The sequence below is a fragment of the Sesamum indicum genome, linkage group LG9, assembly GCF_026168435.1.
Source record: "Sesamum indicum cultivar Baizhima isolate 11 linkage group LG9, ASM2616843v1, whole genome shotgun sequence".
Lineage (NCBI taxonomy): Eukaryota > Viridiplantae > Streptophyta > Magnoliopsida > Lamiales > Pedaliaceae > Sesamum > Sesamum indicum.
The window spans coordinates 3,045,538-3,071,392 of record NC_142665.1 but is presented as its reverse complement, the minus strand read 5'-3'; the positions used below and the strand labels follow the sequence as shown (position 1 = coordinate 3,071,392).

General features: G+C 34.2%; 4 protein-coding genes across 18 annotated transcripts; 3 read left to right on the top strand and 1 right to left on the bottom strand.

Annotated features, from left to right (window-relative positions):
• Nucleotides 1-1,428: 1,428 nt before the first annotated feature.
• On the top strand, nt 1,429-2,484 carry LOC105170391 (NADH dehydrogenase [ubiquinone] 1 alpha subcomplex subunit 2). Its single transcript, XM_011091140.3, has 3 exons — nt 1,429-1,601; nt 1,686-1,792; nt 2,134-2,484. The coding sequence occupies exons 1-3, from the start codon at nt 1,516-1,518 to the stop codon at nt 2,226-2,228; spliced, it is 288 nt and encodes a 95-aa protein (XP_011089442.1). The 5' UTR covers nt 1,429-1,515; the 3' UTR covers nt 2,229-2,484.
• Nucleotides 2,485-12,653: 10,169 nt separating this feature from the next.
• Nucleotides 12,654-17,837, top strand: LOC105170389 (protein ALP1-like). Of its 4 annotated transcripts, none has more exons than XM_011091137.3 (3): nt 12,654-12,797; nt 13,995-14,152; nt 16,441-17,837. In XM_011091137.3, the coding sequence occupies exons 2-3, from the start codon at nt 14,023-14,025 to the stop codon at nt 17,469-17,471; spliced, it is 1,161 nt and encodes a 386-aa protein (XP_011089439.1). In that variant the 5' UTR covers nt 12,654-12,797; nt 13,995-14,022; the 3' UTR covers nt 17,472-17,837. The 4 variants fall into 4 exon arrangements, with proteins under 4 accessions (XP_011089439.1, XP_088740623.1, XP_088740625.1 ...); XM_088884497.1 differs by having other exon boundaries at nt 13,734-14,152; XM_088884499.1 differs by lacking the exon at nt 12,654-12,797 and adding an exon at nt 16,205-16,301 and having other exon boundaries at nt 14,012-14,152.
• Nucleotides 17,838-17,899: 62 nt separating this feature from the next.
• Nucleotides 17,900-21,073, bottom strand: MBD7 (methyl-CPG-binding domain 7). Of its 3 annotated transcripts, none has more exons than XM_088884464.1 (8): nt 20,838-21,073; nt 20,597-20,717; nt 20,470-20,510; nt 19,736-19,774; nt 19,162-19,305; nt 18,714-18,875; nt 18,390-18,628; nt 17,900-18,217 (listed from the first exon to the last, which is right to left on the bottom strand). In XM_088884464.1, the coding sequence occupies exons 1-7, from the start codon at nt 20,997-20,999 to the stop codon at nt 18,407-18,409; spliced, it is 891 nt and encodes a 296-aa protein (XP_088740590.1). In that variant the 5' UTR covers nt 21,000-21,073; the 3' UTR covers nt 17,900-18,217; nt 18,390-18,406. The 3 variants fall into 3 exon arrangements, with proteins under 3 accessions (XP_088740590.1, XP_088740589.1, XP_011089437.1); XM_088884463.1 differs by having other exon boundaries at nt 18,399-18,628; nt 20,838-21,072; XM_011091135.3 differs by having other exon boundaries at nt 18,399-18,628; nt 20,470-20,508; nt 20,601-20,717; nt 20,838-21,071.
• An 834-nt stretch (nt 21,074-21,907) lies between these two features.
• On the top strand, nt 21,908-25,053 carry LOC105170387 (DNA-binding protein). 10 transcript variants are annotated; one of them, XM_011091132.3, is made up of 7 exons: nt 21,908-22,037; nt 22,520-22,566; nt 22,753-22,850; nt 23,181-24,170; nt 24,256-24,321; nt 24,406-24,604; nt 24,677-25,053. In XM_011091132.3, the coding sequence occupies exons 3-7, from the start codon at nt 22,842-22,844 to the stop codon at nt 24,745-24,747; spliced, it is 1,335 nt and encodes a 444-aa protein (XP_011089434.1). In that variant the 5' UTR covers nt 21,908-22,037; nt 22,520-22,566; nt 22,753-22,841; the 3' UTR covers nt 24,748-25,053. The 10 variants fall into 10 exon arrangements, with proteins under 10 accessions (XP_011089434.1, XP_020552673.1, XP_011089433.1 ...); XM_020697014.2 differs by having other exon boundaries at nt 22,520-22,580; nt 22,753-22,832; XM_011091131.3 differs by having other exon boundaries at nt 22,520-22,580.
• The last annotated feature ends 802 nt before the right edge of the window (nt 25,054-25,855 follow it).

Below are 25,855 nucleotides of genomic sequence, written 5' to 3'. Positions count from 1 at the left end.
TTTTTGATGATTTTGATAAAAATACTCCCATGATGATTACATATTTCACATATACATTTTTTTTTACTGTTTTGAGTGATTTTTTTTTTGTATTTTCATCTATCTACAAAATTAAATAACTTCTTAAATATATTTACTTAAAAATATGAAAAGAATTATATAATGTTTTTTGAAGTTTTATATTTTAAATTGAAATATTAAATTTAAATAAGAGTATAAAAATTGATATAGTAAATTTATTTTTTAAATTTAAAATATCTCAAAATTTATAAATGTTAATAATTGTAAACATTATATAATATTAAAAGTTTAATTATTATCTAATTAAAAATATCTAAACAAATTAAATTTAAATAATTTTTATAATTAATAAAGTTGAAATTTAAAATTTTCCTTTAATTATAATAAAAAATATTTCAACCATTTATTTTAAATTTAAATAATGTCATTTTTAGTTAGTTAAAAATTCAAAAAATCTAAAACTATCCTTAATTAATTAGATATTTAAAATTATTTTTAACTAAAAAAATGGGGGTTGCGGCCTTACAGCAGAGCGACGACGACGTCGCCCAAATCTAAGGATCATTATTTAATTAAAGAAGGTCCAACAATCATTCAAATAACAAATAATATATATTAAATAAGGGTATAACCAATTATTTTATAAAAAAGTTAAAATCGTTAGTTAGATTTAACGAAAAAGGGCGATTGAACTACGTCTAATAAAACAGAGAAGGATTTTTCGCCTATTTTTAAGATGGGGGAGTTTTAACGGACTTTTAAAATATAGGAAAATTTTATGCATTTTAACCATTTATTAATGCAACAACTATTTGATTGTTCATATTATTGTGGTAATAAAATGACAATACTCATTAGTTTTACGAAGTAATAAAAAATATAATATAAGAAATTAATTTAAATATTAATTTTGATTTAAGTTATTCGAAATGGAACTTATTGATATTGTTGAACTTAAATTCACTTTGTTTTTTTCAAATTTAAAACATTAAAATTTTAACAGATATAAATATAATTGGATAAACCCTAGAGGAAATTCGAAAAAATCACACTATCTTAAAAATATTATTTTGTAAATTTTAATTAAAAATAATGATATCCAAAGTACAACAAATGATCAAAGTTACGTATAAAATTACAATAACTGATAGGATAGGTGTATCCAAACATAATAGGACATTTATGTACCCTTTTTGGAACCCTAATAAGGTGAAAAATTGAGACTTTCTTCTGATTTTATATCGATCAGTCTAATAAATGTTAGAAGTTTTAGATTTAATTTTTTAAAGTTTTCAGGATCTATTTGTAATTAAGCAAATTTTAGAGTAGGAAACTGTAATTATGCCAATATAAAGTAATACACAGGGAGTAAAACGAGATTCATCAAAAGTGGAAGGAGTGCTATAGTAAAGATCTTCCATTTAATTTACCCCTATATTCCTCTGTAACAAGAGAAGAAAAACGATACACAGGCGGAGGCAGAGAAGTTCAACAATGGCGTGGAGGGGTCAGCTTTCTCGAAATCTCAAGGAGCTTCGCATTCTACTCTCTCCTAATTCTCCTTCCAGCTCTTCTACTAGGTTCGTTCTAATTGCTTTTGATTTCAAATTTATGAACCCATTTGTTTGTCTATTTTAATTGTTTTTTGTTGTTATTTTTGGCAGAGCTTTCATTGAGAATAATTACAAGGATCTGAAGACGAAAAACCCTAAGCTTCCTATTTTGATCCGTGAGGCCACTGGTATCGAGCCTCAGCTTTGGGCTAGATATGGTAATTTGCTATTTTTTTGCTTTCAGATCTCAATTTATGTTTTTTCAGTCACCTTAGAAATTTGAGTGGATATTTTGGGGAGTTTGTTTTAAGACTGAAATCTTATAATGTTTTTGGTTCAGTGAGGTATGTTGCCAGGGGTAATTAGCATGTTCCTTTGAATTTTGGGCTATATAGAATGGGACTTATCCTTTCCACTGTAATTTGAACTGTGCTTCACATTTTATCCTGGCCACTTTATTTTCTTCTTTAGCTGTATCTTGGAAAAACAATACTATACATATCAAGATAGATTCATTATTACAATAACCTCAATTAATGAATCTTCTGCTTTTGTATAGACATGGGCATCGAAAGGGGAATACGGTTGGAAGGTCTAAATGAGCAACAGATTTCAAAGGCACTTGAGGACCTTGCTAAAGGAGGGGCATCTTAAAGGCTGAGGCAACTGCCATTGGATTTTTCCTGGACAAATAAAACGCCAGCAAGAAGTTTCTCGGTTAATCTTTATTCTGGTTTCAAGGCTAGTGCCACCCTGTCTAAGTTCATATGTTTTATGTTTGACTATTTCAACCCATGATAAACTGTTTCCTGCAACAGGAGTTGCCTATTTCTTGTAGCTTTTTGTGGAATATGATGCACACACAAGTTTATTTTCCAATGGATACCTATCCCTGGTGTTTTAACTATTATTCCATTATCTTTCTTTACTTCCATTATATTTTCTGTTGAGGCTGGGATAGTACTGGGCTCTGCTGTGGGGCTTGCTGACTCGAGCCTATACCATTGCAACATGAATTTAAAAGACAGTACTGTTTGTTTCATTGGTTTGCTCGAAATTGTTTAATGCCACTATTATTCCATTGATGAAATAGAGATATAGCCTGATAAAAATATTATGATGGTGATCTCAAGGCATGGTTTATTCAGCTACATGCTTATTGGTTACCTTGCTGTGTGCAGGTGCTGTCATTTGCTTTCCTGAGCATTCATGTTCATCTTAATCTTTACTTTTAAGTTTATCCTCATCAGTGGTGTTAATAGTTTGCATTGATGATTAATCATGAAACCAAACTTCCAGTATATCAGTCAGACAAGTGCTCAAATAATGAATCTCTCATCTTATTTCTTCTGGATATATGTTTAAATTGAGGTCCAAACCATGGTTCTATCAAAAAGAGTTGAATGCTTAGCCAAAGTGATTGGCCAGCTCTATGAATCGTAAAGCTAGTAAAACTGCGGCATTAGCACTCAACTGGCTCCATCCATAGCAAATGTGTAGGACACATTTTGTCTCCAAAATGTTTACCAGAACATTGCAGAATTTGAAGTCAGTGAAAGTAAAATGATATTGCTGTCAACCAACTTTGCATAAGGTGTTCAGTCTATCCCTTCTCCCAAGACTTGTTATGCAGCTGAAGTTATGGATTTTCATCCACTGGAGACATGGTTTCTGCATCTAGACTCCTCGTGGTTACGCTTCTTCAAGAGCTTTTGCCTGTCAAGTTCGGCATCTAGACTCTGGTTGCTATGCTTCTTCAAGAGCTTTTGCCTGTCAAATAGTTTCCCAACAATACATGCAATTAGAAAATTGGCAGTATTACTATATATCATGGTCTTTCCTTAATAGCTTACTCTATTAGCTTCACATTTTCACTCTGGGGAAGGATCTGACCCACACCCATCTCAATCTGCAACGTAAAGTCTCTTGACTAAGAAAATTCTAGTGAATACTTGAAAATAGGAAACAGAAAGCCTTAAAAGACGAGAATCTTTGAACATCTTACATGTTCCTCCTTGTCACTAATCTTCTCTCCATCAACCTCAACCTGTAATGGAAAGTCTCTCGACTTAGAAAAATCTAGTGAGTACCTTGAAAACAGCAAACAGAAAGCCTTAAAACAGGAGAATCTTTTAAAATGTTACATATTTCCAGCCCAGCCGAGCATCACATTTCAGGCAGTAGACATCAGCAATTGTGTTGGCACGAACTTTAAAGTGCTTAGCAGGTTCATCGACTCGCACATTGACACTGCATGTATGTATACATGCATAACTCAGAAACAGTGCGAAATCCGCTCATAATACAATCCAGAGAAAAGAGGCTGCTGATTCATGCTTAAAGAATATAATGGGCATCGTTGCAGAAAAAAACTAAGTTAGATTGCTCTTCATATAATTTTCTGATATGGATGAAAACGGCGAATGTGTCATTCAGATCTTACACTCTAGTGAAGAGACCTCCACATAGTCCTGCAGCATCCTGCAGGCAAGAAAGATGAAGAATGCGTAGTGTATATATATATATATATATATATACATGAAGTAAGCCGACTTATAACGTGTCGAAGTTCGATTCACAAACTATGAACTTCTAAATATGGATATACTCAAGATTTGCATGGCTCTGATACCATTTTGTACCAGGATATCACAAACCAAGAATAATTTGAATAAAACAACCATATTTGAAACTATGTAAGGAATCATAAAAATCTAAGTGTCGACAGTCTCTTAAGGCTAGAAACACACTGGTGTCTAATCCTTCTCTTGTTAAAGGTTTTATAGCAATTTGAACAAGACCAATATGCAGAAATTTATATCCATTTTTAATATGTTTAATAATAGAAGCTTTTGAAAATAAATGTAATGTTTGTTGGTCAGATACCAGGGGTAAAACTTGTTCTTCTGTTTTTATAGTATAAGCTGACTTAAAATCAATAAATGATTTTTTATAAATTTCTTTAGTATTGATTTTGGGAGGTTTCCAATCGAATAGATCTCTGTCTTCCCACAGTGTCTCTCCTGTGGTAATTATATTCGAATTTTCTTGGTTGTCCCCTGATGATGAGGCTCCAAAATTCATGCTTTTTATGAATTTATCCATAGTATTAGATTTTCATATTTTGATCTTTCGAATCAGACAACGATTTATTGCGGCACAATAAAGTCAAGTAAGCCGACTTATAACGTGTCGAAGTTCGATTCACAAACTATGAACTTCTAAATATGGATATACTCAAGATTTGCATGGCTCTGATACCATTTTGTACCAGGATATCACAAACCAAAAATAATTTGAATATAACAACCATATTTGAACCATGAACTAGTCTTTGTAATGGCCCAATTTATTTCAATTCCTTTCCAAATTTCACTATTTCTCTTAATGATCCTCATATTTTAGATATTTTAACTTTAAATGTAAAAAATTATAATTACAAAATGAAATCTGGATCTCATATCTATGAAATATTCTATAGGCTACACTACAAAATTACTAATACTGGCCTAGATATTCAAGCCATATCACACACTAAATCACCAGGTCAAACGATATTTTGGGAAATCAATAGAGCCAAATCTAATCTTTTAGTTCCAAAAACTATAGAATGGAAAAATGTTACTTTACCAGAAACATGGAATTTACCACCAGGATCAATTCCCCCAACTCAACCCATAGAAAATTCAGAAATTGATCAAATTACCCAACATCAAGATGGATCCGTAGGAATAAAATTTTGTAGACATAATTCACTAAAAACAAATAGAACATCCTTCTCTCATCCTATCACCCCCTCCAGACACTCAACATCTGAAACAATTAGACCTACCACCTCAAAATTTCAAAGAATAAGAATAGATCAAAACCTTGCACAAACAATATACCAAGATTATGAGGAAACTGGTTCCCCAAATTCCGCACCATCGCAAATTCTTACCATTACCAAAGAATTTCTAATAGATAAAGAATTTCTTAAAAAAGACTTTCTTTCTGAAGAAAATATTTCTCATAGAAAATGGTTCATGAATAATTTCTCTGAACCCCAAAGAGCAAACATCAGATCTGAATGGTATGAGTACATTTCATATACTAAACAAAATATTCCTTTTTTCTCCTATCTATACCAAACATATGGAAATGACAAATTAGCAGTCATTCAAAAAACTCTCAAAAAATGGACAAAGCTTGATGGGTCAATAATCTCGAGTGAACATCTACCTTTAGAAGAATCCGGTATCTCTATAAAAGGCCAAATCATCAAATGTCTTCCAGTTAGTGAACCATCTACTAGTGAAACTAGCACTATACAAATATATATATATATATATATATATATATGGCGTTCTGCCATCAGGAGAAAAAAAAGTGATACAGTAGAGTGTTGTCGCACATATTTTGATGTCTCATCATAAGAACGACCAACGTGTATCATTTTTCGACTGATGAAAAATTGGGAAATCAAGTCTTATGATAATGCTAAATATTTGCTTGTGAATTAGGATGCTCTCGTGCTGTAACTTTTCATTCATTCAAGAAAAGAACAGTCTCATCAGTAGTTATTACATTCCAAGAAATGCTCAAGAACAACACTATCAGTTGATTTATTCACTAGAATTCGTAAATTATAGCACTGCAGCGTGTCGTTTTAGAGCCATTATACCCAAATAGGATCAGATTATATTCAACTAAACAAGAGGTCCAAGAAATTCTTGAAGATCCATCTTATTGTAAAGCCATTGACACCAAGAAACTCTCTGGAAGAAAATGAACGAGAAACAAGATTATATAAGACGGAAAATGGAATTCTTGAACAACACAGAAATAAAAAAAAAAAACACAGAAATTTTACATGGATGCAGATCATGTCGGCTTCCAAGGCAAGATGAGTTCTGCATGACTTGCACATGTAGCACTCATCAAAATGCACCAGAGGTATCTCTTCCATTTGCTGATAGTCAAGGCAAACTCTGAAGCCAAATTCTTGGCTTGTTCTTGATTGGAATGCAGATTTGATGATGGAAAGACAGTTTTCTGAGCTCTAAAGGAGTGTGTGTTGTTACTATATATGAGGAGAAGATGGGCTTTGTTTCAAGTTAACTGTCTTAACTGTCACAACTGCCACCATATCTGAGGGTGTAACACATTGTATACAAGCAATCATCTATATTTTCTCTTTCACTCATCATCCTCACCTCGTCGACATCATCTCAGCAAAAGATTTAAAAGTCTGGGTATTAGGAAAAAGAAAAAAGATAGTGATACTAGCACTAAGTTGAGGAACATGCTGTTACTGAATTTTGAACTGATCTCAGTTCTCAAGCTATGGTTGTACTGCATGTTCACCACCTTGCTTGCCGCACATTTTTAGACGAATATGTATGGTTTTTGTTTAGTAGTTCAAGGAATTAGGCATTGATTGGTACTGTGATTAGAAGCGGTTTGATTCTTAGAGAACTTTATAACTATGTCTGTCGTTGATAAAAAATTTCCTTCTGGGATAGAATAATTGCACGATTATAACATATGGCCAGACATCAACTATATATAACTACAATGTCTGTACAATATTGCAAAATTGTAAGAAAACTATATATAGTGAGGATGGAAATATAATGTAACATTGAGTTGGTCCACACTCATAATATTGTTAAAAGGGACTTGGAATTCATGCCTTTCCAGCATGCAGGAAATGCATATTGCGAATAACATTAACTGCAAGAAGGATTTGTCATGAATTAAAACACTCGAAATTGTAGATATCAGCAGCAACTCTGTGACCTACTTGCCTGTGGCGAATGGGTTCGTCGACTTGCACGTTGACACTGCATACACGTGCGCATACGTGTAATTGGGGAACTGTTTGTACATTGATGGATCTAATGACCCTTTATTTTTAAGTTTTGCATTAACTTCACTTCATTTTCATCTGCACCAACTTCTGTTACACAGTTTCCATGCTTTCAACTTCTTGTATTTCTCTTTTCTGATAAAATTTGGCTTGCAATGAAGCATGCGACATGATTAGGGCCACTAGCATGAGGTATTGTCCGCGTTGGCTTTCTAGCCTCATGGCTCTGTCCTAAAGAAAATGCGCCTCACTAGAGAGAGGATGTTATAAAGCGAAATGCTTCATTGTCGTGCAGGGGTTACAGAGATCAAAGAATCAAAACATCTGCAATCAAGCGGAACTTGATAATTGCAAGGTGATTCAAAAAAATGCTTCAGTGAAAGTAGCTTAAGTAGTATAACATACTCAAAATATGCCATCTTGATTTATTTTTTGTTCTGTATGGTTTTGCAAGCTAAAGAAAGGCACCAAATAATGGGTTGCTAATGCATTTTTACGTTTCTTCGTACATATTTGACAGATGAGTCCATGTAAAAATGAGAAGCACGCCTTGTTGCTAAGTGAGTATCTCAGAAGAAGAAAGTTTAACCTGAAAACTGTTTCGGATATACTATCTCAATTCAAATTTGAAAACACAATCTGTAAGAGGATAAGCTTTGCTGCAACGAGGGTTTTCCTCTGCAAGAATCGAAAAATACAGAGTCTGAATGTGAAGGAATAAAGTCTAAATTCAGTGAAAAGTAAAATTTATGACTGTAGACGAACTTCAGCTAAGTTCTTCAATCTATCCATCCTCTCAAGACTCTTACTGCAGACAGTATTATGGATCTTCACGGACTGGAGACATGGTTTCTGCATCCAGAATCTGATTGCTATACTTCCTCACGAGTTTTTTCCTGTTAAATAGTTTCCCAACAATACTTGTAAGGGAACTGACAGTGTTATAACAACGTACAAACATTCAGTGGTATGCTATAGTTTTCATTAATTGCTTACATTCTTAGCCTCACGTTGTCATCTTCAAGAGCAATCTCCTCCCCATTAACATGAATCTGCATCATAAAGTCTCTTCTTGAGTTGACTTAGAAACAAAATCTAGTAAATATATATCTTGCATTCCTGCTGTCCTGTTTCAATCTCCTTTTTCGTGTCCAGGATACTGAACTAAACAGAGCTATCTTTAATAAAGACTCTTCTTGACTTAGAAACAAAATGAAAATCCTTACATATCTCCAGCCCAACTTATCATCACAGTTGACACAGTAGATATCAACAACTGTCTTGCCAGCAACTTCCCTGTGGTGAACTGGTCCGTCGACTCGCAGGTTCACACTGCATACATATATACATTTACCCGATTGAGAAACTTAATTTGCAGCACATCAAGTTTTCCCTAAGTTCATACTGTTTAACCAACTTTATCCAGATGAATGAAAATACGACTACTGCAGCATTCAGATCTTACGCTTTATCAAACGTTGCGCCAATTAGTTCAGTATCCTGCATCCGAAAAAAACAGATTGAAACATGACAGAGAGTATGAGAATTCTTGAAGAAGCAAAGGACCATGGAACTTAAAAGCAATTAGATCAAGAAACTGATCTAAGAAGAAATAAAACCGGAATTCTTGAACGCTAATATTACAGTAACTTAAGACGGAGATTTTACGTACTGCATCGATGGAGATGAAGTCTTCTGCCAAGGCAATATGCGTTCGACACGACTTGCACATGTAGTAGTCAGGATACTCCTGATTAAACACCACCAAACCAGTCCTTGCCATTTGCAGATCCTCGCTATATGGGAACGTCTAAAGCCAAATTCTTGATAGAAACGAGCTGATTCTTGAATGAATGTCAAGTAAGCTGCGATTTCAAGAATTTGAATATTTCCAAGAAAGGGAAGGAAATGAATGTCAAGTAAGCTGTGTTTGTAGTCATTCCTTTATGAGGGGAAGTTGGGCTTTGTTCAACTTAACTGTCATAACTACCGCCACGTCATAGGGAAAGGGAGGGTATATTGCAACTGCTTCTCCCTTTCTAAGGTAAAGTGATTAATCAATTATCATTTTACTAGTAATTTATGGACACGCAATGTATGTGCAAATTCTTTAATAGTATTTAAAATATTTATAAGAAGCTTTTTATTATTTCATATATCTACAAAATATTAATAAGTTAATATTAAAAATGATGAAAAAATAAATTATATATTAAATTAGAGGCAGACAAAAAATGAGAAGTTAGATAAATTATAAACAAAAAATAAATTAAATATTAAAAAAAAGCAAACAAAAAAAGGGGGAGATATAAAAGCGTACTCTCTCTTAATATATAACTAGTTATATGTGGCACATCCAATTTATGTGCCCAAAAAATTTAAAATAATTAATTACTATTAACTAATTCTTTTGTTGTAGGAAAAAAATGATAATATAATAATGATTACGATAAAAACATAAATAACTATGAAAGAGGACAATTGGAGTAGGTGAAAGAAAAAAAAAATAACTAAAATAAATAACTATTTTAAAAAATAGATTTTATTATTTGTAGATAATAAGGGAAATGTTGAAGTTAGTGGGTGAAAAAAAAACATATCAAAAATAAAAAAGATACAAAAAAGATACTCTCCGTTAACATATAGTATAGATATATATTATCACCATTCACCATAGTATAGTAATTAATTCAGAATAATTAGGAAACCTAATTTTAGTTAAATATGAGTTTTGTAAAAAAAGTGTCAAGGTGATGATACTTAATTCCGGGCATTTACTCCACATCATCAAGGGATTTGTTTTTTTTTTTTAATGTATGGAATAAATGGACGATATATAGATATGAGTACGTAGGATGAATATTAATTAAATAAAATGGGGATGAGATGATTTAATATTTACATATGTAAAGTGTTTGCTTTGTACTTATTGTAATGGTTACAATGATAAATAATTAATAACCTTGTTTACTATTTTGGATTGGATATATGATTATGTTATTTATTATTTTGCAATGAATTAAATAATACAAGACAAGACAAAAGGGTATAGGGGCATTACTGTGATAAGCATTTGAAATATACAACATAATGATCTTGTAAAAGTGCAACATCAGCACTGATTTGAAGGATCTATACATGGTTTTATGGAGAATTGGACTCTACACAGCACAGCACCACTTGTCAAATCCAGAAATCAGAATTTGAATACTTCTTCAGTATAGTATGTGATATTGTACAGCTTCTCTTGCCTCTCCATTTATGATCAGATCGCCATGTCTCCTCAGCACCTTGTCCCTGTACCTCAATATATTTCAAAAATTGTAAGGACAAACTCATCATCGCCATGCTTACACAAAATTATTAATACAAACAGTTCCCGGCCGGCTTATTACTTCCTTAATTGCACCATTCCATCTCGGATAAACAGCTGCGCACCGTCAGCTTCAATCTGCAAACACACAGCATGACGATATCAAGAAACGTGAAAAATAGTACAATGGAAAGAGGGGGACAACTCGAATTAGAATCTTACATATTTCCAGCCCAATTCTTCACCACATTTTATGCAGTAGATATCCGCAACTTTGTTACCGCCAACCTGCCGATGGCGGACAGCTTTGTCGACTAGCACGTTGATGCTGCATGCGTACGACGTACATGAATCAGACTGTTAGACATTGGCTTGAAGCACAAAAATATTAACTTCTTTTCGATTTTATCATCTTAATTAAGATGATGAAAATGAGTAATATATATACGACATCGAGGTCTTACATCCTACGCTCACGATCTTGAAAGACTAGGCCGTAAACTCCCACCTCGTCCTGCAGACGAAACCAATCGATGTATATCAAAGAAGCATTAATTTCACCTAAATTGCATGCAAAACATAATGCACATCCACATCAAGAATTAAAATTCCACAAGAACAAATGATCAATCATGAATTCTATACCTATAATGATTAAGAGCATGCAAGAATTAATGTTGAACAGTAGTGAGATTGGAAAGACACACAAGTATAAGGGAGAGTTTTACTGGGGAGAAGCAGTAGAAGTCTTCTGGTAAGGCAATAGGGGTTTGGCAAGACCCGCACATCAGGTAATCAGGGATTGGCTGATCGAATTCCCTCAAGAATAGCCTTCCCATTTGCAGATTTTCCAAGATTATCAACTCTTCTTGAAATGGGAGTTGGAAATCCCTGGAGAGAGGAAAATGGAATGTGTTGATGAAGAAAGTAGTAGTGGTGGTTTTATATATATATATATATATATGCATAGGAAAGATAAGGGTTTTGCTTCAAGTTAACTGTCATAAACTACCCATTATCTATTGGTTTTATCTATATAGATGTTAATATATATATAATATGGTAAAAAAATATTTTTTTATTTTTTAAGAAAAATATTATATTAAAAATCCTTTTTTATGCATATTATATTAAAAATCCTAAGACCTTAACTTACTCGCCTATTTACAGGAATGTGATGAGAAAATCAAGCATACAATTGAGGGTGATTAAGATATTTTCAAATTCCTTTGAATGTCGATTTTATTGTAATATATTTTATCAAATTATTTGCCATGTCATATAGTTTTATGATAACAAAAACGAGATCTACCGATATCATATTAACAAGGACGTTGGTGAAAATTAAGGAAGTTTTGGTGGTATCAACTTTATCCATCAAAGATACAATCGAGTGGTAATCTTCTAGTGGGCTGTCTTCATCATGGTTGATATTTGAGCTTTGCGACCTCTCTTGGGCCGATGAGCTGAATTTGGGCTTCGCGACCTCTTTTGGGCAGTGTAGTTCTTAAAAGGCGCAAGTTCATATAAATAATTAAAATTTTTCAACAATTAATTTAATATATGGTAGAACGAAAAGAAGAGAGAAAGATAAAATTGATTTAGTCAACATATTAAATATTTGTACTATTAATTAAATTGGAGGAGGCTGTAGTAACTATCATTAACCGGTGGAATATATGTGAGCTAAAATATGTTAAAAATATTTATTTCACCACCGTATCATTAGAATTAATTTTCTATCGTATTTGAAGTTAATTTGTTTTATCTATTTTAATTAATTACGCATCTTATCTTTGTTCTTTTTTAATTATATATATATATATAATATAAAATATTAGATTATGTGGAGGGATGGAGTGTGGTATAATTAATCTATACTTTGTAGCTTATTATTTATAAGTTAGCATTGTGGAGCAAAACAAGTCTCAAGGAAAGCATTCCTCCGAGAACCCAAACAAAGGGCAGCGCTTTCAATACTCTCTCTCAATCTCTCACTTCCATTGGCGCTGAACACAAACAATCCCAGCTCGAAGTGGCGGCCACCTGCTTTTTCCAAGTAATTCACTCATTCATCGAAGTTTGAATCTTTCTGCTATAGTTTTGTTGATTAGTGAGCGTGCCTCTAGCTCTGGGTGTGAATGCGTGATTTTTGTTTGTGAACGTATTTTAGCCTGCTCGTGATATTATTATCATCAGATTGCAACATGTTCCTGCATAGCCGAGATTTGTGTGAAAGGGAAACATTGATAAAGGAAGTAGACTGTCGCGGAGGTGTTGCTGAAGGAGTTCTCTTTACTGGAGTTTCTTTTGTTAACCATATGATTTGTCTGGTTGCAGTCAGGGAGGAAGTAATTTAGTAATTGTTGATCTTAAGCATTTTCTTTCAAGGTTCCTGTAGAGGAACTCATATGCACATTGTATAAAAATATTTATGTCTTTAAGAATGCGGATTCAACGCAAGGCGACATATTGTCATTTGTGCACTTGACTTTTATACTTGTGTCTGTTGTGGTCCTATTGTGTTGCTGATTTGTTTGCCATTTTGTATCAAGTGAATATTCCTGATGAATAATGGATTATCTATAGTTAATGTTAAGGTTATTATGGATGTAGCTTTTCAAGTTCTATTTATTTGGAGTTAAACTATTGTGGTTTTGCTGTTGTTTGGTGGAGCTCCAATGTGGTTTACTTTGGATTTGGAAGTGATCTGTTAGGTTATCTCATACTTGCGTCATATATTGTTTCCTCAAGCATCTTTTTACCTTTTGAAATAAACTTGTTTGCTTTTTTTTTTTTTTACCTGTCTCTAGCCCTGTAAAAAATCGAATTCATGTAACTATTGTCTTCCCAGCCTCTACCAATGTCCATACTAACATGTCTTTGCGAAGTTGTCTTGAGCAAATTACAACATAACAATAACTTGTTCAGATTTCCCTTTCCCTGTGAAGTCCCATTCCTCCATTCCTATATCATAACCTTTTTCAATTTGCAGGTCCTACAGAAACACCAAAAAGAAGGGCAAGAAAAAAAAATGCACGCACATGAGCTCACCATTGACTAATTGTAGCTAATCACCTGCAGATGCAGACCTATACAGATATACATATATGTTTACGTCCATGCATTTTGTTTCATAATTCATTTGAGATCTCTTTGTGTCCTTCGTATTCAATCTTCCTTTATCACAAATGAGTAGATTTAAATGTGAATGCTAAGTAGTTGTTTTCTGACACTTTTTGAGGTTGCTTGGCAGTTTTTGGGTTTTGATTCAACTGACACCCATGGGACCTCTGAGAGGGAATAAAAAGAAAAGGAAAGTGGAGAAGAAAGCTGAAGACAATTCTTTGGTTTCTGGGTCTTCAGAAGAGGGCTCTACTGACTCTTGGGATATTTTATCAAAGATAATTGCTGGTAAGGTTAAAAACAATTTTTCCAGCCGTTTATTGTATATTTGCAATGTTATGAATGTCGTTATATTGAATGGTTCTATTTTGTGTACAGTTGATCGCTTTAAGTATTATTAGGTGTGCATATCATTTGTGCTTGATTTGTTTAAGATTCTTCTTTTGCGCAGTTCAGCTTTGCCCGACCTTCACTTATCCTATGCTTTTCAATTTTGCAAAATGCAGATTAATGTGGTCAAGTAGGATTCTGATTTACTAGCTGTTCTGAATTTTTGAGTCAATTCTCAACATTCAAGATATAATACTTCATGGCACTAGAAATATGGAGGTTGTTCTAATTTATTGTTGCTTAAACAACTCAAAATTCGTCTCTCAATGAGTAGGTTACTTGATTTGCCTCTATATAATCACATACATTACCTGCATGCAAGTTAGCCTTGAGTTTTTTTAAGGCAGAACTCAGCTTATACTGCAGTGCCTAAATCAGGAAAGTACATTTGTTGCTCGACATCTATTCTGACAGAACTATTATGATAATTTTCAACATTTTTTGTTTTGTCAAATTTGGATAACAAACTCATGCTGCTTTATTATGAAAAAGAGTTTATATGAAAATCTTCCATCGGGTATGCATGTCCTTGAGAGCAGCCTAAAGTAATTCATACTTCTCATATCGTACATTGTAATCCATTGAGTACTAAAAGAAGTTATTTCATACTACTGTTAACTTGATGCACTTTACTGATACAATTCATTCAAATCTTGCCTAATAGTGTGACGTTAGTTTAAGCACTGATGCCTTAATAAAATAGCAGTAGGAACTACCCATAAAAGAATGTAAGTTCATCACATTCCTCAAGTATGTTATCCCACTACATAGACTTGTTTGCATGAGTAGTTTACTGGAGGGTAGGATTTGGTGGAGGAGGAATATGTATTTTGGCATATCAGCATTTGCTAGATAAAGAGCAGTCTAATTGTAAAAGAAGCTTTCTAAGAATTGAAGTTTCAGAAAATGTAGATTAGATGGAACAGCCATCATAACCAATGGGATCATGTGATTTGCTCATAAATAATCAGTGTTGTCAGAGAAGAAACAGTTATTTGCTGGAAGACTCCTTGGTGTTTTGTATAGTGATTTTGTTTATTTTTTGTTTTTGGTCAAAGGAAAGTCTGCAAGGACTTGTTTGCAATATTTTTCCAAAGGATGGTGTGCCAAAGAAGCTTTATAACTTTTTTGTTCTTTTGAGTAATCATTTTGCATTCAAGATGAACAGAGCATTGTGGTTAAAGTTTAGATTCAGATCAAGCTCATTGGGAATAAGACAATTGCATTCGCTAACTGTTGTGGTTTATTGGAGTTCCACTTCTATGGTCCCATTCCCATCCAGATATCGCACATAATCATGAGCATATGCCTATCAGTCAAGGGATCTTATCCCACATCCGCAGACAACAACATAGGCTTCACTTTGAGTTAAACATGTGGAAACTGTAATGTTAGCATGAACATAATTTACCTCTCGGTCATATGACATTTGTAGAGAGAGGAAGTTATCTGAAATAAAACATGAAAAACATTTTGCATGTAGATATTATGAGAAGACCAGGAGGATAGAGTTATTTTAACTAATGATACAATAATATGAGAGTATTAAATGAAGTAACTGAAAAATAGAAGCAGGAATACTTGATGGATTTTATGGAGTGATTCATTTCAAGACACGGACTCCATTTTACTGGAAAACTAAGTTTAGCAATGCTTATTAGGCAGATAATTGACAATACACTCTATTGTTAATCAAAAGTAATCTGATTGATGGCCAGCTCATCTTTGTGTCTGGAGACTCTTGTCATCAGGGTTGTTTTAATGTGCTTAATTATTTTCCCCTTATGATTTTCGGCAGTAAAATTAAAATGGAGTTGCTTTTTTATCTGCAAGATAAAATTGCATGGTTTGGTATTGAAGTGAGAGGTGTTCCTGTTAATTCCTGGTTCATTAGTTAAGGATTGTAATATAGGAATCAGGAGGTAAGCTTTTATTTTGTTCTTGTACCAGGGGTAACAAAAACGGGGACAAGTGTTTGATCATCAAGCTCTTCGTTGTACTGCTCAAAGCATTGATGTTGAATGGAGTTGAAACTGCCTTTTTCATGGTGGATTTTTTCATTCATCTGACACATGCTAATTTGTTGAGTATTCCTAATTTCGTTATTCTTTGTGGAAATTTTTGTGCTTTCTGATGCTTCTGCATTTTTCATCTCAGATTGGATAATCTTCTTTACCTGTCTGCAGGCAATCCTTCGTCTTCACAGCTATTGGACAAGTTCAAATCTACTTTCAAAGTGTCCAGAAAAACTTTCGAGTATATATGTTCACTAGTAAAGGAGCATATGACGGCTAAAACACATTTTGCTTTTACAAATGGCAAGCCAATGTCATTAAATGATCAGGTGGCCTTAGCACTAATAAGGCTTGGCTCTGGGAACTCATTAATCTCAATTGGGGACTCATTTGGGGCACACCATTCAACCGTCTCTCAGGTGACATGGCGCTTTGTTGAGGCCATTGAAGAAAAGGGCCTTCAGCACCTCCAATGGCCTTCCACAGAACAAGAAATTACAGAAATAAAAAGCAAGTTTGAGAAAATCCAAGGCCTCCCAAATTGTTGTGGTGCAATCGACACCACTCATATAACCATGCTGTTGACCTCATCTGATCCGGAAGCCAACACCTGGCTTGATCGCAAGGAGAATCACAGCATGATCCTGCAAGCAATTGTCGACCCTGATCTGAGGTTCCGGAACATAGTCACTGGATGGCCTGGAAAGATGAATGACTCTTCAGTTCTCCAGAGTTCAAATTTCTTCAAACTGTGCCAAAAAGGAGAGAAGTTGAATGGGAACAAGATCCATTTATCGAAAGAAACAGAGTATATAATTGGTGACTCAGGGTTTCCATTATTGCCTTGGCTTGTGACTCCATATCAAGGGAAAGAACTTTCTGAAACTGAAGCAGAGTTCAATAAGAGGCTCCTTGCAACACATGTTGTCGCTCAAAGGGCACTGGCAAGATTAAAAGATGTTTGGAGGATGATCCGAGGGGAAATGTGGAGACCCGACAAGCACAAGTTGCCTAGGTTTATCCTCGTCTGCTGCATTCTCCACAACATCGTCATAGACATGGAAGACGAAGTTTCAGATGATTTGCCCTCACCCTCCTCTCTCCACCATGATCCAGGATACAAGCAAGAGGTTTGCGAATCCATTGATAAAGCAGGTTCGATTTTGAGGGACAAGCTATCTATGTATTTTTCAGGTAAATAGTTATTGCTGAACAAAATCATTCATGTTCGGGACTGAAGTGACCCTCAGGGAGGGACACAAACGATAAGCAGCTAAGAAGCGACTTGACGGTGTAGCTACTGGCTGAGCCCGAAATAGGTAGGCTAAAGAGCTTACTCCGATCGGAAATGTATTTTCTTCTCAAGTAACTTTGAGGGGGCTGTTGAAATACTAGGTAGACCTGTGAGCGTACAAGGGCAACTACTTTCAGACAGGACTAAACTAAAGTTTTAGCATTATACTTATGTATTCTTGTATGATTAGTCTTGAATAGTTCATATGTTCTTGTAAATTATTGTTTAGATTGTAAGTCATTTTATAAATTTAATATAAACTAGCAATGGCATACTTGATGTGTGTTTAATTTAATTTTTTATTATATATAATTAATTAATAAAATAGAAGAAAAATAAAATAAATAACTTATTTAAATTAATAAAATAGATCAAATTTAAATTGACATAGCGATCCGTTTTACATAGAGAACCATTCTGAACTACAACCGCAAACATTACCAAGTTCATAGCTACCCAACTATTAGAGCAATTAAAGAGGGACCGAAGAGGGGCATTTACATGGTTACTACAACAGAAATCGCAGGAGTCTTCAGGAATGTACAACACAAATCGTTAAGGTAGACTACAACATCGGCAGCGGTACACAAACCATCATCAGCTAGAGCTCTAGCATTATGTATCCTCAATTGTCGTCTTCAGGGTAGCCACTGACTGCATAAATGAAGAGAAAGGTTAAGAGATCCGACAATGTTCGCACGGCCCAAAGTCATACGTTTCTTGATGTTTTTGGCCTGTTTTCTGAGGTAATCTAAGTGCAAAAGCTTCATCATGGCGGACATGAACATATCAGAAAACATTGAATGAAAATCGGGTTTCGACATACCAATTTTACCTCTATTCTCAGGAACTTTGAAAATTACCGCATCCGTCGTTCATGAATAGCATGAATCTATTACTCCATTGCTGCTTAATAGAGTCTGGTACCAACGCCTCAGAGATGAAGGGGTTCCATGCATCTCCTCGTGAACTAGCAAGAACCCAATTGACTTTCATCGGCGGACTAACGAAAGACGAAGCTTGAGTATTCTCCCTGGAGATATTTTTCTTCCTTGGGCTCGAGTGCTAACAACGACATGAACAATGTGGTCATGAGATTTCGTCGATCGCAATTTAAGAAATCCCAGTTTAAGTTGTATCTTCAGCTCACCTTTGCATGATTCTCGAGTTTAAAAATCTTGGAGAGGGGCTTATTTTCCTTTATTTCTTCTAGAGCCTTGGATAAGGGTTCATTTTCTTCCAATTCCGTCAAGTACCTCTCGACGGCAACCAGGGATCGGAACTTCTGTCCAGTATGAGGCTCATAGTAATACTGTACACCCAACAAAATATAATTATCTTTACTTCTGTTGTCAAATTCACTAACTAATATAAGATCAACAAAAGTTGGAGAGTCAAAACATAATATGGAAGAGAATTTCTTTATGATAGTCTCGAGCAAAACGTTTATCTTAACTAACATAGAAAGAATTTCTTCCTTTATTTTCTAAAATATTTCTCATAAATATAGTCTATAGCAAAGAATAATACTTTGTCATACAAACAACATTGCTTTATTTGGAAAAAAATGATTTTAGAACCAACACGAGACGCATTACCTTGTCAGTCCAGTGATCGTACTTACGGGGCACCTCCTCCACAATCCAACCATCAGGAAGGACAAAGGGTGCAGCCGGAGCAGCCCTCTGGGAAGCCGTAACGGCTAAATGACTTTGGCTTAGTTCGTTGTCCAATCTCAACAACTGTGTTTGCATTCTCATCAAGGTTAAGAATTATATTGTTAATACACACATTGCGATAAAAATAATCGAATTTTCTGAAGATTCAAACATTTTTTTAATGCATAATGAGACCATAGCAATAGAGAAAACTCTTCCTTTGTCTGAATCCAAGTTCAAACGAAACTGTAACAAAAACAAAATTGGCGAAAGCAAGTTTTCATCATCTTTATACTTCTAAATACAATATTTATAAGCTTTATAACTATCCCAATCAGTAACATCATGATAAATGTATAGGCATCCTTCATATTTTCTGAAGGCAAAAGTTTATACATAATATCGACCTTGCCAGAACTTGGTAACCAAACATACAAGCCCGCATATTGCATACACAAGATTAGAACGAATGAAAGAAAGAGAGTTGAGAAACAAGTAATAGAAGAGTGCTAACCTTTCCACCAGAAACTATCATCCTTCGACACCGGGAACTCTGAAGACAAATCAGTAACATATACTAATATCATCAGTGATCAAACAAAAATCAACAAGTTTTAAATGCTGTCCACATCCTTTATCATAGGTCTTATATACATATAGTATATGGTGTTTGGGTCATTTTTCAGAAGATAATGGGCAGAAGCCAGAGCGTCAAACTTTGACATTTTCTGGTATCCTTTATAGGCTTAAAATGATGCTACATGACGTGAAAATAGTTGAAGCTCAAGGCAACAAACACTGTAACGCTGTTATGTCGGACTGGATTTTCTATTGCAATTCCTATTGCATCTACTATTTCATTTAACACATACACAAGATGTTCAAAGACAGGTCCATCTATTTTAAATAAGAAAGATTTTGTACACATACATGTATACGTTAAATATAATAGAAAATGCAATAGAATTTGGAATAGAAAATTCAATTAGGAATTTAGTGCAAGAAAGTGAAAACAAAAGGAAACGTGCTGAAAACTGAACTTCCATCACCTTTTCCATTCAACACTTCAACAAATACTATGTATCAATTTCAGAAACTTATTAGTTATATATTAGCTGAACATCCCAAAAGAATCAACTGCATTTTCAATAATTACAATATTTCAAGCAATTCCCTTATTTAAATTGGTCATAAATTAAAAAAAAAAAAGAAAGAAAAGAAAAGTCAGAATAAAAACAAAGTCTTTACCTTTTCACCAGAAAAAAGCATCCTCCGATACCCAGAACTCTGCATAATACCAACACATGGAAAGGGTAAATGAACCAAAACAAAAGGAAATTACATGGGAAAAAAACACAAAATGCAGAGCTCAACTCAACATGACTACGGAGAGATAGTTTCCTGGTGGATCTACAGGGATACGAGTCCCCATTCAGATATCTCTGAACTTCTCTGATGGACCTGAATTTTCTTCCAGTCCCTGGTTCGTAGTAATACTGCACATATACATCAAGAAATGCAGAAATATCAGCAGAAAGTAAGAAATTCCGGAAAGCCAAGAAATTTTCAGGGCATGAAAAAACAAGAGAAGAAGAAGAATTGATGATGGGATGGACCATGTCGGAGCGGGTGCCGTCGTGGCGGGGCACCTCCTCGACTCCCCAGCCACGGGGGATCCTGAAACGGGAGGGGGAGGAGACGGCGAGGTGGCGGTGGGCATAGGGTACGAGCATTGAGTTTGAGGGTGAGAGGGTGGAGTGGTGGCGATGCTCCTCCATGCTTGTGGAATGATGTGTCAGTGTCCCAAACTCTGTGCCTGTGTTCTGCTTTTATGTCGGACTGTGACCAAGTCCAACACTAGTCTTTTCTTTTTTATACACATAATTTTATTGAATATAATGTGACAATTACATATATTTTCTATATTGATTCCAAAATTCAATTCATATAAATAACAATTAGGAACAAAATAATTTTCTTACAAAAAAAAGTTATATTTCCAATCCTCCATTTCAAGTTATGTCATTTAAAAAGAATATTTTGAAAATATCATCCACTTTATATAAAATTTATACATCAAATTATAACTTTTTATAAACCCCATATTAGTGAAGAGATAACAATGATTAATTTAATTCAATAATTGCGATAAATTAATACAGAACACCAATTTTGGGAAAGCTAACAACAGTCTCATGGATAACACTTGTTGACAGAACAATCAAAAGCTAACATTTGATACCCCACTCAAACATAATAAAATGGTGTAAATGATACTAAATGTTCTATGGATAAAAAAGAAAAAAGTTAAAAAAAATAAAAATAAAAGATTTTTGTGTCTACTTTGATTTTAAACAGGTGAAATAAATTAATTGTAAGATAATATATACTATAAAGTGGAAACAACGTACATGTATATAGTGGGATTTGAACTCATAACCTTTAAAATCATAAGGTCTCAACTTTATCAATTAAGTTGTAATTTTTTGACTATTTAAAATGAAAGTTTTTTTGTGATTTTAACAAATTTACCCTTTATGTTATTGTATAATTCATTCCTAATTTTATTTTAACAAAATAAATAAATTAAATTTATAGAAAAAAAAATGACAACTGACTTATCATATCAATTTATTGAGTTAACAAAAATAACAACCTTTTATTAAGGTACCCTAAAACTATACATCACACGTCTCCTACCCCCCCCCCCCCAAATCATTCTCGAACCCCAAGCAGAATCTCCCCTAAAAGAACGATAACAACTGAACCCCCCACAAAATCCGACGATTAATCGAGGAATTGAAGATGATCTTAAGGTATGTATACGCTCTCCTTTTGAGTTATATTTGCAGGTTGCTTAAATATACTTTGGAACTCAATGATGAATCTCAAAATCATGTTTTGGAGGTATGGGCAGTGCTATGTACTGTACAATCTCGGAATTCGGTGGTAATGGGGTTTATCAGAAACTAAGGTCGGGAGGGCTGTTTTTTAATTGTTTTACATGGGAGAGACGAGAGAGTGTTTCTTGATGTGGTGTGCTGTCAAGATTGTACACTTGGAACACATATTTGAAGTGTGTATGGAGGATTCCAAGTAGAGACAAAAGAGTTGAAAGGACAGGGGGCATGTGAAAATATACTGAGTTTTTTTGAAAGAAAAAAGAAGAAGAATTGGAAGAGCACTCACGGAATTGTACGTAGGTTTTAGTAGAAATCATTCCCTCTCTACTATTTTTTGCTTTTGGCTTTCTTTGATGAATAAAATTACGATTTTTTTTTTTTTTTTTGAATTGCAGATTATAGAGACTTTTACAATTAGATTGCCCAAGCAGCAAGGCGAAAAGTAAAGAAATGCGCGTATACAATTATTTTCTATTCTTTTCTTTTATTTTTTAGTACTTTTATATTGAACACCAATTATATGTGGTTTTGATTGTTCATTGATATTTTCTAATTTGGTGGATTTCTTATTTTTAGTTATTGGATTTTTTCTTTGTGTTGTGAGTTGCTTATTAATTTTATATTCCAGGTGTAATTTGGGGTATTTCTTAATACGAAGTCATGCTACATCCATCGCAATAAACCGAGTTATAAATGAAGAATTTATGAGTATGAAAAATGTCTGCGGTAAAATTCGAAATATCATTTTGTTTACAAATAGAATAAATTTTGTATTTACCTTTATCTATATATATATATATATATATATATTTGGCCCAGGGGACACGGGTCCAACAGCTAGTTAAATATTACATGATTCTTTTATGAGTTGGACCTTGTATTGAAGCAATGTGAAATAACAGGTCCTAAATTCAAATATAATTAATAATTCTCGACTTAAACTTTTGGATGAGCTGTCCTTTAACAAGTTGATACTTATTTATAATGTTCTTCATATGCTGCTGTTATCCAGTTTGATTCATGGCATTCTGTACCTGTAATTTGCCCTGTTTGCAGTCTTTCCAGGACAAAGGTTATAAGAGACCAAATGCTTTTCTGGATAACTCATGTAGGCAGGAACCTGAGTGTGGCGGCCAGTGGATATCAAATGTTTATGGGACAGAGTCATTTCCATGCAAAAAACAGGCTGTTGATGTTCCAATTACCACGCCTGAATCACGGATCATCATGTCTAATGCATTCCCTCAGGAAAATTCTTCTGGATTTCAATCAGTGCCAAATGAAGACATGGATCAGTTATTTGGATGTGGGATCGTTCTTGAGACAGATGGTTCGGATGTGAAGAAAAGAGTTTCTGATGAACAGTTTGAGAAGGATTCATCTGTCAGTTTATCAGTTTCTGATGCTATGAAAGATTCGGATAGAGGAGTAAGCTTTGTCCGAATTGGAAAGGTTGAGGTTAATCAAGTTAAGGAGTCGGAAAACAGATTGCATTCATGTGGGGATCATAAACTAGGTGTATCCATGGATCAGGCATACACCAGGGGAAGTGAAAAGACCATCACATTGATGGGACGATCCTGTGGTAAGGAAGGTGGAAGCACGTTGGTGAGACATTCCTATGACAATGGAGTCGCCGATATTAGATCGATGGATTTGGTCTCTAGGAAAGGCATTAACAATTCTATTTCAATGACTAACTCCTATAATAAACGGCGCTCAAGTTTTATACCTTGTGGCAGTTATCAAGATGTAATGGAGGCTCTGGCAAGGCCAGTTAGTAGCTATTCGTTACTGTATGAACAACCTTCAGTTCGAAGATTTGAAATGCCTAGCAAAAAGGAGGTAGATGTGCCAATTGGCAATGCTGTTGTGAGCACATCCCCCGTGCCCAAATCCAGACTGGAATCTACATATAGAAGTAAGTCAGAGAAAAAACCTGCCAGGAAAGAAGCGCCACACTGTTTTCTGACTAACGTCAAGAGTTTATTGAACACTGGTATGCTTGATGGGGTGTCGGTTCGATACATTTCTGGATCACGGGAGGTAATTCTATTACACTATTTTGCTTTCTTCATTGAGATTTGTTGTTGTTTATGTCACTTAAGGATGTTTTCTTACGTGTTACAAGGAGCTTCATGGAACTATAAAGGGCTCTGGCTATCTCTGTGGGTGTCAATCTTGTAACTATTCTGAGGTACACCATCTTTCTTGTTCTCCCTCATTCACTGTGTCTTTCACCTCTCATACCTCTTGTTGAACAATTTTGATTGTTGTATAGGTACTTAATGCTTATGAGTTTGAGCGCCATGCCGGTTGCAAGACAAGCCACCCCAACAACCACATACATTTGGAGAATGGGAAGACCATCCACCAGATAGTTCAGGAGTTAAAAACCACTCCACAAATTATGTTAATTGATGCCATTCAGACTCTGACAGGCTCTGTTATAAATCAAAAAGATTCCTCTGCTTGGAAAGGTATGAACTTTCTTATCCCATCTCAATGTTCTATTTTTCTGGAATCCTCATTCCTAGTTCTTGTTGTTCCAGAATCATTCAAAGCAGTCGCTCACAAGCATCAGAGTATTTATGCAAAGGAAGAGCTAAATTTATGCGACTGAAACTGAGAAATATAACCAATGTGATTGGGATATCATCTTTCACGTGCATATATATGGATAGTACTGCGCTCCTTTGTAAATTAGATTTTGATAGTTAGGACTGCCATCTTGAAGATATGATTTGTCGGTGCATCGCCATGCTGCAATCCGCATACTCTGGACACGTCAGTAACTTTCTTTTCGGCACTTCTTTTCAAAATTTTGGCTAGAATATGAACATGGTTTAGAGATAGTTGGGCTTCGAGTTTAGTTTTCTTTCAATGCAAGTAGAGAAGATGGGTCATAAGCCCTGAAATTTCTTTGTTAGCAATTATCTTCCAACCCCGTTAGCCATGAAAATATCAAATTAGTATACTATTAAGTAATATCTTGATTCTTGTAGAACAAAGTTTGAACTTCAAAATTTTGTATTGAAAAAGAATGAACACTCACATAGACCTCATTTTATAGAAATTCTTTTTACACGGAATAAAAAGAATTGAAAAGAAACAAAGAGTAAAAATGTGAAAGGTGAATTCATCGAGGACTAATGATTATTATATCTCTTATTTATTTAATCTTATAAAAAAATAAAGTGTCATTATTTCTTAACAATTTTCTAGCAAAACGAGAAAGTTATTAATTAAAAGAAGTCATTCGATGATTTTAAATAATTGAACAATAATAGCATTATTTTACATGTGGTTTGTAAGAGATAAAATATTAATCTTTTCTTCTAAAATATATAGATATTATCCATTTAAGGTAAATAATCCAGAAATAATTATTATATCCAAATATACATAAAATATAAAAAAATTATATGCATCTAATTCTTTACCCCTTTAAGCAATATAAAGATGTTTCTTTTCTTTAATTGCAAATAAAAATTTAAATATTTGTCAATATTTTTTTAGGGGACTACAAAAACATAATTAGTCTATACAAATACATAAATAATTAAAATAAAAAAGTATATTATAGAAAAACTGGAAATTTGATGTCAAGAAAGATTATCACGAAGCAAGTGTAAATATCAAGCAGGCATACATTTATGTAGAAAGTAATGAATCAATTTGCATAACATGGTTTAAGAATGAATTAGGTTTAAGAATGAATTAGAAGAATA